The following is a 13,157-nucleotide window of genomic DNA, read 5'->3' on the forward strand; positions in this document are numbered from 1 at the left end:
ATGGAGACGACGGGGATCGCGCAGAGATCCTTGCCACCTATTTCAAAAAGGTACTCAGGTATTTCCCTGGAATCAAGGACCACGGCGGTACAAGTCTTGCCTTCTGAGAGCTGCTACCCAATCAGAGGCCAGCAGCTCTTGCAGGCAGTACCACTGGGGAGGAAGTAGCTGCTGTTGGTATTTATAATTTTTAGTATTCATTCTTGGCTTGTGGGCGAAACTGGCTCGGCTAGCAATTATTGACCATCCCTAATTGCTCTTGAGAAGCTGGTGGTGAGCTGATTTCTTGAACTGCTGCAGTCCATGTGATGTAGGTACACCCCCAGTGCTGTTAGGGTGAGAGTTCCAGGATTTTGACCCAGTGACACTGAAGGAACGGCAATATATTTCCGAGTTGGATGGTGTGTAGCTTGCAGGTGAACCTCCAGGTGGTGCTATTTCCATATGACTGTTGACCTTCTGGAGCATAGTTGCTGTGGGTTTTAAAGGTGTTGTCTCAGGAGCTTAGGTGAGTTCCTGCAGTGTAGATAACACTGTGGGCGGGATTCTCTCAGCCCAGGGCCGGGCTGGAGAATCCCCGTGAACGGGCCACGCCGCTCCGACGGGAGGGTCCGGCCCGGGGGGGGGCCTCCAATGCGGCCTGGCCCGCAATCGGGGCCCACCTCTCTGGCAGGGGTACTCATTTCCTACGCGCCGGCCCCTGTAGCCCTGTGCCATGTTGCGTCGGGGCCGGCGAGTGGAAAGAGGCCACTGCACATGCACGCGTTGGTGCTGGCGCCACTGCGCATGCGCGGATCCCGCTGCGCCCAGTTCATGCCGGGATCGGCAGCTGTGCTGGCCCCCTGTAGGGGCCAGAATTAGTCCTGGGAGCGGCCCGTTCACGTCGTCGTAAAACGCGACGGCGTTTACGACGACATGGACACTCTGCCGCGGGATGAGAGAATCCCGCCCTGTGTGTTTGTGATGGAAGGAATGAATGTTTGTGGATGGCATGCAAATCAAGCTACCTGCTTTATCCTGGATGATGTCAAGCTTCTTGAGTGTTTTTGTAGCTTCACTCATCCAGGCAAGTGGACAGTATTTCATTAGACTCCTGACTTTTGTCTTGTAGATGGTGGACAGGCTTTGCAGAGTCAGGATGTGAGTATGGCATTTGCACTTTCTCCCTGTGTCTGTGTGGGTTTCCTCCAGGTGCTCCAGTTTCCTCCACAGTCCAAAAATGTGCAGGTTGGATGGATTGGCCATGCTAAATTTACTCCTAAGTGTCCAGGGATGTACCGGTTAGGCTACAGGAATAGGGCAGGGGAGTGGGCCTAGCTAGGGTGTTCTTTCAGAGGGTCGGTGCAGACTCAATTGGCCAATTGGCCTCCTTCTGCTCTGTAGGAATTCTATGGTTCTATGGTACACCCTGCAGGTTTCCCAGCCATTGGGGCGGGGCACAAAATTAGGGAAAAGGGCATGAGGATGGATCTCAGCAGGCTACACTTCTAAATGCCTGATCCCTTGATCATACACTGAGAATCTTTGAATGAGGGACCTTTCTGGACGGCCACAAGTAACCACGGAACATTTTGGACTCCTCTTATGGTGAGTCACCTGCCCGCAGCTGCATTAATAACAGCTGATGCCCTAAGGGGGCATCAATTGCCCACTTAATGGCCTCAACTAGTGGCAGGGTATGAAGGCTGTCCAGAGGACTTCCCTCCATGGGCCTTTATTGGGACAAAGAAGGGAAGGCAGCGGGATTCCTACCTGCCACCCTCCTGTATGATTACATGCCCCTGCTACTGAACCCACCACAGGGGAAGACGTTAAATTCTAAACAAAAGGGCAGGGGGTTCACAAAATATCCTCATGATCTTGCGGGGAGCAAGAAAAGTAAATCTGTGCAGCCTGTTTGTTATCTCCAGAGGGAGTGGTGGCCATCTCCCCGGTGATGCTGCTGAGCTAATGGGCTGATGGCATCCGATTGGCTGGCAGCATTAGGTGGGTGTGACCACTACTCCTGGGATCCTGATCTTTGGGGAAGACCTGCCTCTTGTCTATCAACTGCCTGATAGCACGTAGTGCCATCCCAAAAGAAGCAAGTGGGTCTCTCGCCAGCTCTCCAGTTGGCTAGTGAGGCCCCTTAACTCCACAGAATTCCACCTCAATTTTGTAAAAATTAGGTTACTTTTGATGCTATTGTGATTGATTGGCAGTGATGAAGATTTATTGCACCATTAAAAATGAACCGTTTGTTTTTTGCTGAGTGGGTGTCCGTCATGTAAGGACTCCAATGTATTTGAATGCCGAGTTTCTCAATGCGATACCAGCTTGTGGAGGAGCAGGGCGATCGGACTTCTTGATTTCTGCATTTAACTCCACATATGCAGTAGCTGCAAGTTGCTGTTTAATGACAGCGTCTGCTAATAGCCTCACCATTGTTGCAACTGCAAAATCTGGGCAAAACAGACGAAAGAAAAAACTCATTTTGGTGCAAAGTAACTGCACCAGATGTGAAAACCGAGTAGCCTCATACTACCTCCTGGATGGTGTTCTCACACTTTTCATTCTCAGTAGGTGAGAAGTTAGATCATCAACCTGACTCCTGCTGTACACTGCTGCTAGATTGTAGATGCTCAGTTTAAAATAATTTTGGATTTGTTTTTCCTCAAAATAGTAGCGCGGAAAATACATATTTTCTACAATTAAATGTAATTCAACATTTTGGGCATCCCACCACTGTCACCGGAATTTCACATTTTAAAAAGCTTGTTGGCAGGCTTGATACTTAAGAGATGAAGAACAAAATTTGCAAAAGAAATGTTCCTTGCTAATTCCCATGACCTCAAAACTTGAAAAGCTAAAAGTTATTTTTACCAATGATTATTGCTGGAATCTTTCCTTAGAATCTCACCCTCGGTGACCAAACGTGCCTGTACGAAGAATCTATAATCATCACCTACGCTGTAAAAACCCATTAATTGGAGCCAAACTCAAAATTAGGTCCTCTTGACAGGAACGATCCTGTTAAACACCACCTCCCCCAAAGAGAAAATTATTTCTGTCCACTTTCTGTACAAGAGTGCACCAGCCTTGCTTATTGTCAGTTCATGTTTATGATGGAAACTTTGAAAATGAATCCAAGTAAAGTTGATACTTTACCCACTGCCAAACTGTTACTTCGCAACTGGTAGGTGTTTCCAAGCAACTTTGTCCCATTTGTTCCAGTGGCAAATTCTGTTTTGACTTGTTCTGCCGTCACTGCTTCACTTGCAGCAGTTGGGTCGAAGTAACAGTTGCAAATAACTTGAACTGATCCAATTCTATTGGGAAGAATGAAAGAAAACTGATTGATTGTGGAAGGAAACCATTCATTACCTAAATTAGCAGTATAACGTGAGCTGACTCATAATGATCCAATGTACGATTTAAGATTCAGGCATTCAATATATGTTACCAATGTCTACATATCAAGTTGTGTTTGAATCACCAGAACAGTGGTTAGCACTGTTGCCTTACAGCAGCAGGGACCTGGGTTCAATTCCGGCCTTGGGTGTGGAATATGCACATTCTCCCTGTATCTGCATGGTTTCCTCCGGTGCTCCGTTTTCCTCCCACAGTCCAAAGCTGTGCAGGGTAGGTGGAGTGGCCTTGCTAAATTGTCCCTTAGTGTCCAAGCAGGTTAGATGGGGTGATGGTTTAAGCGGAAAGGTCGGAGGAGTGGACCTAGGTAGGGTGCTCTTTCAGTAGGTCGATGCAGACCCGATGGGCTGAATGACCTCCTTCTGCACTGTCAGGATTCTATGATTCTATGAACATATCTCATTGATTTCAAAATGTTTGTACATTTTCAAGAAGTATAATAATAATTTATTTGTAATGTGCACAGTTTTATTATGCAGGAATCCAGAACACTACAGCACAGTAAGACATATTACTGTGGGGCCTCACGGTAGCATGGTGGTTAGCATCAATGCTTCACAGCTCCAGGGTCCCAGGTTCGATTCCCGGCTGGGTCACTGTCTGTGTGGAGTCTGCACGTCCTCCCTGTGTGTGCGTGGGTTTCCTCCGGGTGCTCCGGTTTCCTCCCACAGTCCAAAGATGTGCGGGTTAGGTGGATTGGCCATGCTAAATTGCCCGTAGTGTAAGGTTAATGGGGGGATTGTTGGGTTACGGGTATACGGGTTACGTGGGTTTAAGTAGGGTGATCATTGCTTGGCACAACATCGAGGGCCGAAGGGCCTGTTCTGTGCTGTGCTGTTCTATGTTCTATATTCCGGATCTAATTTTGACGTCTTCATACTACGGCTGGAATTCTCCAGGAATTCGCTGCTGGCGGGATTCCATGGTCCTTGCCAGCAGCGCACCAACATCCGTGGGTTTCTCTCCGGCATGGGGTGGGTTGAATGGGAATTCCAATTGACAGCGGTGGGAGCAGAAAATCCCGACGCCAGCGAGAGACACACAGCTGGGAGGCCAGAGAATCCCTCCTCACATTTGACACAGATCACAGGGCATACTGAATCAGAAACTATCTTAAACTCTATATACCTGTGGAATTGTTTAACTGCAAAAGGTTGTCACTTTGTCATAATTACTATGATTGAATTTAGCTCCAAGCTCATGTTGAACAATTGTATAATAAACATAGTTCATAAATCAGACTTGGATTCTGAAAAGGTGCTCAATCCATACCTCCATAGTGCCTTACAGGCAAAGAACATCATCTCACCTCAGTCCTGTAACTTTACAGATGCGGTAGCTATCCTTTAATGAGCTTTTTCTATACAATTCCTCAAGCTGAAAAACATTAATAATAGTGATGTACAGATTGCGTGGCTTTCAAAAAATGTGCTATCAATCGAACAAAGTATTGAAGGTTCGTAAAGATGATTTTTCAGAAAAATACAGCTATAAAAAAAATAACAGTTCACTCAGAATATATAGTAACTATTGCATTTGGTTTTCTGTGCAACAAGTTTAAAGTTCAAGCAGTGACTAGAAACTAATCCTTACCATTTTGGTAACATTGGCACCAATGCTTCGATATTCTGGAGAATTCGGGTCATTTAATGCTTCAGTAAAATTTCTGTTTATTATTGTGAAGTTAAGCTCAAAAAGCAAGTCTCCTTCTCGGACTAAAGGTAAAGATATAGTTGGTGTTGTAGTTGTTCCCAATTCTTGATAACCTGAAATTAAGATGTGAAATGTAAATCTCTTCCCCAGAGTTTCACTTATAATTGAAGATCTTAATTTTCTTTTACAAATATTTGCTTGGAGGATGTGGCATTTTCTGCCTGGGCCAGAATGTATTGCCCATTGTAACTGTGCTAAAGAAGATGGTGCTATGCTGCTTGTTTTAAACCATTGGAGTCCATGTGTTGTGGGAACACCCACAGTGCTCTGAGGAAGGGAGTTCCAGGATTTTGACACAGCACCAGTGAAGTTAAGGCAATATAGTTCCAGGTCAGTGTGTGACAGTATGTGACTTGAAGGTGAACTTGAAGGTTGTGGTGTTTCCATGTATCTGCTGCCCTAGTCCTTCTAGGTGCTGTTGAAAGAGACTTGATTAGTTTCTGCAGTGCATCTTGCAGATGGTACACACTGCTGGCACTAGAGGGAGTGAATCATGAAGGTGGCAGATGAGCTGCTCGTCAAGCAGGCTGCTGGATGGTGTTTGGCTTCTTCAGTGTTGTTGGAGCTGCACTCATCCAGGTAAGTGGAGAGTATTCCATTACACTCTTGTCTTGTGCCTTTCCGACTGTGTTCAGATTTTGCGAGTCAGGAGGTGAGTTTACTGTTGCAGAACTCCCACCCTTTGACCTGCTATTGTAGCCACAGTATTCATATGGCTAGTCCAATTCAGATTCTGGTCAATGGTGAAACTCAGGATGTTGATAGTGCAGGTTTCAGTGATAATAATGCCATTGAATGTCAAGGGGCAATGGTTAGATCCTCTCTTGTTGGAGATGGTCATTGCCTGGCACTTGTGTAGTATGAAAGTAACATCATATATGTCAGCCCAAGCCTGAATATTGTCCTGAATTTGTTGAATATGGACATGGACTGCTTCAGTATCTAAGGAGTCATGAATAAGGCTGAACATTGTGCAATCATCAGTGAACATCCCCATTTCTGATTTTATGATGGAAGCAAAGCCATTGATGAAACAGCTGTGGGTTGGGCCTTGGACACTATCCTGAGGAACTACTGCAAAGATACCCCGGGACTGAGATGATCGACCTTCAACCCCCACAACCGTCTTCCTTTGTGCTCGGTGTGACTCCAACCAATGGAGAATTTCCCCTCATTCCCGTTGACTTCACTTTTGGTAGGGCTCCTTGATGCCACACTCAGTCAAATGCTGCCTTTACATCAAAGGCAGTCGCTCTCAACTCATCTCTTGAGTTCACCTCTTTTGTCCATGTTTGAACCAAGGCTGAATTGAGATCATGAGTTGGGTGGCCCTTGTGCACCAAAACTGAGTGTCAGCGAGCAGATTATTGTATTACTTTCAAGATTACAAATGAATTCACTTTTCCAAAAGTGGGAATCTGACTGTCTTTTTATTTTCCAAACCATAACATAACCCTTTATTTTTCTGCTCTCATGATAATCAAGATGCAAATTCATTAAACCATTGAGGATTTTCTACTGCTTTTGTCACATTGGTGGCTATGGGCTTTGCATGTGTCATAACTTTTGAAAACTATTTGGATGCAACTAATTTTAAGTTTAAACTGTGAATAAATTGCAGTGTTTGTTTTGCTTTTCAAGTTCAATCATCTCTTAGTTTGAATCAGTGCATACCATTCACATAAAGGCTGTTTTTGTTCAGTGCATATGGTCCTAATGCAGAGATTTTTGCAGTATTGTCTCTGAACTCATTGTAAGCAGTGACTTTATCAATTTCAGGAGTAGTCAGATTATTTTTAAAGGAACACTGTGTTTCAACTTTGGAACTTCCTTGATTTGCAGGGCTGTTGAAAGAAAATAGAAAGTGAAAACCATTACAAATACATCACTAATTTATTAGCACTAAAATAATAGTATTTCTAGCCATTTTGCATTAAGAATACATAGAGATCTTTTGAAAAGTATCTAAGATCACAAATTGTCATTATGATTTCAGAAAAATGCTGAAGAAAATATAGATAAATTAAAAATGGCCTGTTGAAGTGAGTATTGTCTACTTTTCTATTGAATTTTCAATTGCATATGAAACTCAAATTGTGTCCTCTGCTCGTTGGTCCAACGGCATCATTCTTGCTTTGGGTCTTTTGTTGAGTTAGTTTTTGAGAGCTCCTGGGTTCCAATCCCGGACAAGCCTTCATTTGCTGTCTGAGACCCCGTTAACGTTTTTCTTCGTTGCTCGGTGTTTTGGCTAAAATCAAGCATCAGATCAAACCCAAAATAAGGTGCAATGCCTTTGATCTTGTATGTCTCTTTTGTGGAGACCATGAATTGATTTTTGGAGCTAGCAATGAGTTGGATTAAGGGTTTGCCCTGTCCACTCTGCGCATTAGCTTTATAACTTTAATAATGGGATAACAAATGTAAATGCAAATCGCTATGATGAAATGATCTTCCCCGAGGTAGAATTGGGGAAAACGAGCAAAAGTTAACATGATTTGCAGCTTCAAGAGTAGAAACTAAATCAGCTGTTCAGTTACATCAGCAGTCGTATTACAATTTCTCTGGTTAAACATTAAGCTGCGGACAATTTCTTTTCATATATTTGAACATTTTAAGTATCAAGAGGAAAGTTGCTTTGAAAATCTTTTCCTGACACTGACTTAAGGATTCTTTCCAAAGATGCTGTCCTGAAAATCCACAAATGTTCCTTCCAGCAGACTCCCATGTAAGACTTTGCATTTACCCGTATCAGGCCACCAATGTAAGGGTGTGGTTAGTTAGGACAGGGAGTCCCTAAGGTAGGAATTTCAGGGGCGGCACGATAGCATAATGGTTAGCACTGCTGCCTCACGGTGCTGAGGACCTGGGTTCAATCCCGGCCCCAGGTCACTGTCCGTGTGGAGTTTGAACATTCCCCCCATGTCTGCGTGGGTCTCACTCCCCCCCCCCCCCCAACCCAAAGGTGTGCACCCTAAATTACCCCGTAATTGGCAATTTCTTTGGAAAAAAAAGAAATTTCCTTCATTTGGAACCTGGTGTAACATTAACAGTATGCAATTTTCACTCGCACAAATTCTTGTCAGGGTTAGCTGCAGGGTTCAGTGGCAGGCATAAGAGTCATAAACATATCTTCATAGATCTTCAAAACCTATATTCATCATTAGATGGATACATTACACACGTGGCTACTTTTGATGCAGTTGCCATTCGAACAATTACACTTATGTTGAAGGAATATTCATTGCTGAGAATACTAGACAGCAGATGAACTCTACATCATTTTCACCAAAAATATCTCTTGTGCGGATTCTATGGCACAGTGAGCAACTCAGTATGGTATACACTAAAATCTGATTTTGAAAGGCAAATAACCAACATTAATTTTCTAAACGATAGTCCCTAACTTTTTATTAGGATATTAGGAACATTTAAAAATCTAGTAAGTTGAAACTTTCAATTGTAGGTGAACATGTTGCTGAGCACTTCCATTCTGTGGAGTGTATCTCTGAGATTCCTGTCCCATATCATGTCCCTTCTTCTTCCTGATCTCACAGCTCTCTGCAGTTGGCTTTTTACACTCCCAATGAAGCTCCACATAAGCTTGAAAAGCACACATTATCCTCCTGCTCGGCTTTTTACAGAAATCAGGACTTTAGTAACTTTGCGATTTGATAAATATACTTCTTGCTTTCACATTCCCTATATTTTGTAAATGTGTTTAATTTCTCTTGTTCCTTTCATAACAGCTCCTACTGTCTCATGTTAATGGTGTTTCAGTCATTTAACCAACTTTTGTTTACCTCTTGAGCACTTCTCATGTTATTCCACTTCTCTTGTTTATTTGCATGTTTCTGTGTATCTTTTAAATGCTGTTCATCTGTGATATATTGAGCGGGATTCTCCGACCCCCCCTGCTGGGTCGGAGAATCGCTGGGGGTCGGCGTGAATCCTGCCCCCGCCATCCTCCAAATTTTCCGGCCCCCCCAAAAAAATCGGCCCGGCATGAATCGGAGAATGGCGGGGACCGGCGGGACTCAATGGGCCCTGGGGCTGCCCGAATTCCCGGGCCCACGATGGGCTGAAGTCCCGCCCGTTTTTTGCCAATCCCGCCGGCGGAAATTGGAGTAGGTCCCTTACTGGCGGGACTGGCGGTGCGGGTGGCCTCTGAGGTTCTTGGGGGTATCTGGCCCCGGGAGGTGCCCCCACGGTGGTCTGGCCCGTGATCGGGGCCCACCGATCCGCCGGCAGGCCTGTGCCCTGGGGGCACTCTATTTTTCCGCACCGGCGGCTGTAGCAGTCCGCCATTGTCGGTGCGGAAACAAAGCCCACTGTTCATGTGCGGGGCTGACGCCAGCACACGCTGGTGCTCCTGTACATGTGGCAACACGCGGCGGCTGGCGGAGGCCCTTTGGCGCCAGTTGCCGTGGTGCCAAGCCCCTTTCTCGCCGGCCGGCGGGGCACAAACCACTCCGGGGCGGGCTTCCGCACCTTTGGGGCGGCTTGACGCCGGAGTGGTTCACACCGGAGTTGCCCACCCCGACGATTACGGCAGAATCCCGCCCATTATGTCTGACATAGTCTTTCCACCTTAACGGCCAACCTATATCTGTCTTTGTAATATAATGAGTACCCTCCTAACTTCCAGAATTTTCTGGGTTTTTTTCATTTAAACATTTTGAAATGTTAATTAAAGGTGCCGCAGTTCTCAAAATATGTCCCTTCAGAAACATCCTACACAGACAATGGGCAGTCAATAGAAAATTGTCTTACCTGAAAGATACAAGTTCACAATTAGTAAACGTTTCCTTTATTTTGCTGTTTTGGTACAGATTGTTGAGCTACAGGAAGAAAATCCACAGTAACTGTTTTAGATGGAGGAGCACATGATCAAAACATTCTGATTCATATCAATCAATAATTCATGATTCTGCTGTAGACTTACCGAACTAATGATATTTCCCGATGCAGTTGTATACTCAGGGGAATTGAGATTTTGTAAATTTGGTGTAAATGCCAGATTATCTATGGTAAAAGTGACATTAAAATGACTGGGTCTTGTCCTTTCATTTGGTTGTAATGTTACCACCACAATGGGTGCTTCCGCTGTAAGAAAGAGTAAATAATTACACCGGGAATACAATACATTGTTATAAAACATTTCCTAACTTTACCAATTACTTGTAAAACAAATAGTTGTGTCATTAAAATCAGAAACCTTCTCAATTAACCTCTGGTCTGTAGCATTGCCCAGCAAACTATTGTGTTAAAAATCTAATTTTGCTTTATCCCTCCATTGGAGGATGTGAGAAAAAACAACTTCCCGGAATGCATTTAGTTAAAGTTAAAATATGGGTTTTGCTTTATTTTAAATTTGGACACCTTGGTTTTTACTTATTTTACTAAATAACACAGCTTCATTGCGTTTTATGCAAATATCCACATGGACATGCACACAAACATATGCACATACACAATTATTTCTCCAGTAGTGAAAGAACTGTGATTTTACAAAGAGCTGCGTAATTTTATTCCTGATTCTATTAAATCATCTGGGAAGTAGAACAGTTATTAATGAATTTGGAAACACAGTCATTCAATCCAGTCTGTTAATAAATCTGGCTTCTTTGTGGATTCTATTCAATCCACGACCCTCAGTCTGCAGAGGTTTATGATAAACTGCAGTGCATAGAATCTCCTCAGCCTGTTGAAGCTGGGTGAGGCATCAGCAGAACATCTGTTAAGCAATTTAAAGTAGCACAAAGCCAGATTTTCTCTTCAATTTTGTGGTGGAACACAGACAGGTTGAGGAACCATGCTTCCCATCACCCAATGCCACTTTCGGGATTTTCAAGCAGAGGTGCCGTCCATCCATTTTGGGTGGAGTCAGAAAGAAAAATAGGCACAAACAAAACTTCCAGTCTCTGTGCCTCAGCATCACTGGGTGCTGTCATGTTATTCACCCTGGGGTAACACGGACTGCAACTGGATGCAGTTGTACTTGAAAGTAGACTCCAAACTGTGATGTTAATTCAATACGCTTTGTTGAACTTGTGAAGCAGTGCACACAGTTCGCTGTGGGTTTGACACTCTACTAATCTAAGTGTGCTTGTTATAACTAACTAGACCAGACTAGCTCTGAGCCACGTGTAGAAGGTGCTAACTGATATATACACCCTGACTGTCACTACAGTTGTCACCAGTGGAAAGAGGCAGAGTGTTGATACCTCATGTGTTTTATAGTGGGAGACAACCCTCTAGTGTTCTGCCTGGTGATTGGTTGTGTTCTGTCCTGTGTGTTGATTGGCTGTACTGGGTGTCTGTCACTGCCTGTCCGTATCTCATTATGTGCATGAGTGCATATCATGACGGGTGCAAGGGACGCAATGCTTTTTTGGTGTCCAGGATTGCGAGAGGTGATTTCTAAATGAAAGGACTGCTTTGTCCAGTGCACTAGATCGTGGATCAGATGTTCTATACAAGTTGAGACAGGCCATCTACTGGTATTGGACATGTGGCCATAGCAGGCAAATTAATGAAATTACTTGGGGTCGCGATTGCAGGATGATGGTAGACAGAGGTCCTGCCCCACTAAAGTCCTGCTGTCATTGATTTTCACATTTGAATCTCAGTGGATATATGCCAAAATTTTAAAAGAAATGAAGATAAAATAGCCAAAGTTCATGTGAATGTTTAAAGGACCTGCAGAAACATTGAAGTTATAGCCACAATTAGCAACAAAAATCTATAACCGTGGCTCAATTAACTTGCCAACGCTTTGTGAAATACCATTGATGATCGTCTAAAGGGAGGGCAGGAGGAGTATTCATGAGAACATATCAAAAATAAATTGGAACAGGCCAGCATCATATGCATTAAAAATTATCCTTGAAGCTTGCAATATTTAACACCACCTTGTGTTAAAAGATAATTTTTATTTAATCCAGTGGCCTCAAAAGAAATAAAAGCAAGATCACAAGGCTATCAAGTGGATAAAAAAGTGGTCTGTACGGATGGCATCTATCAGCTTCCAGCTCCTGACACTATTGCAACAATTCACTTTCACTTCCCGGTCTATATTTGTACTGAAGTACTAACCAATTGGATAGTTCATCAACAAATGGCTTGCTCTGAACAACTTATAAGGTGAGTGCATTTTACTACTTACGAATGGTGCTCAGTAAAATATTTGCAATGTTAGTATGGCTGTAATGAAACAGAATTCATACTCACTGACTAAAGGAGCTGATTCATGGTAACCTGAAAAATCAAAAATATGTTTAAAACCAAATGAGCAGATGGAATGTCATTATTAAATAGTGGAATAAAATTATTTGTTTGCTTAAATCTCTTTGATTCAATTGGATCAATGCATTCAATTAAAATTAACTTGATTGGAATAGAACATATGCTTTAAATGTTAAATACCATTCACGTAGAGGCTGTTGCTATCCAGTGAATATGCCCCTAAAGTGGAAATATCCTTTGTGTTGTCCTTGAACGCATGGTACACAGTAACATTATTAACCTCCTGAGCTGTAGAATCATTTCCAAATGTGCAGATTGAGTACACGCTGGTGCTGTCAACATTTGCTGATCTGAAAAACAAACAAATGGTTCATTAAATGAGTTAGTAAACATTGGATTAGAAATTAATTTTGGATGATGCTGCCAAATAAGCATTATTGGATCAGCCACCTGTAATACTCAGCATCTGACGTTCGGGACCATTGCAGTCAATGGAATTATCCACCAGATCAGATGCTATGTATAATGAACGGCTGACCTGATACCACCCATTTTGCAGCATTGCCTCAGGCAGGTTTTTATCCCATCATGTCAAAATTAGGTTAGCAGACATCAGGGGCGAAATTCACCCATCGGGAGACTAAGTGCCAACGCCGGAGTGAAAACCGGAGTGTTTCACTCCTGCATCGGAGGCCGCTCCTAGCCCCCTATTCTCCTACCCCCAGGGGGCTAGGAGCGGCGCCACGTCAATTACGCGCGCCTGGCATTGGCTCCGCATGAAAGCAGCACCG

General features: G+C 43.7%; 1 protein-coding gene across 1 annotated transcript in view; it reads right to left on the bottom strand.

Annotated features, from left to right (window-relative positions):
- Positions 1-13,157, bottom strand: part of LOC119952993 (mucin-16-like) — an 83,326-nt gene that overhangs the window by 3,000 nt on the left and 67,169 nt on the right. Inside the window, exons 88-95 of the mRNA XM_038776740.1 lie at positions 12,547-12,716; positions 12,352-12,378; positions 10,064-10,224; positions 9,892-9,959; positions 6,796-6,965; positions 5,002-5,174; positions 4,718-4,785; positions 3,148-3,308 (exon numbers count right to left, since the gene is read on the bottom strand). Of these exons, the coding sequence (XP_038632668.1) occupies positions 3,148-3,308; positions 4,718-4,785; positions 5,002-5,174; positions 6,796-6,965; positions 9,892-9,959; positions 10,064-10,224; positions 12,352-12,378; positions 12,547-12,716 (998 nt within the window). The remainder of the gene's footprint in view (positions 1-3,147; positions 3,309-4,717; positions 4,786-5,001; positions 5,175-6,795; positions 6,966-9,891; positions 9,960-10,063; positions 10,225-12,351; positions 12,379-12,546; positions 12,717-13,157) is intronic.

This window comes from Scyliorhinus canicula, chromosome 18 (genome assembly GCF_902713615.1).
Source record: "Scyliorhinus canicula chromosome 18, sScyCan1.1, whole genome shotgun sequence".
NCBI lineage: Eukaryota > Metazoa > Chordata > Chondrichthyes > Carcharhiniformes > Scyliorhinidae > Scyliorhinus > Scyliorhinus canicula.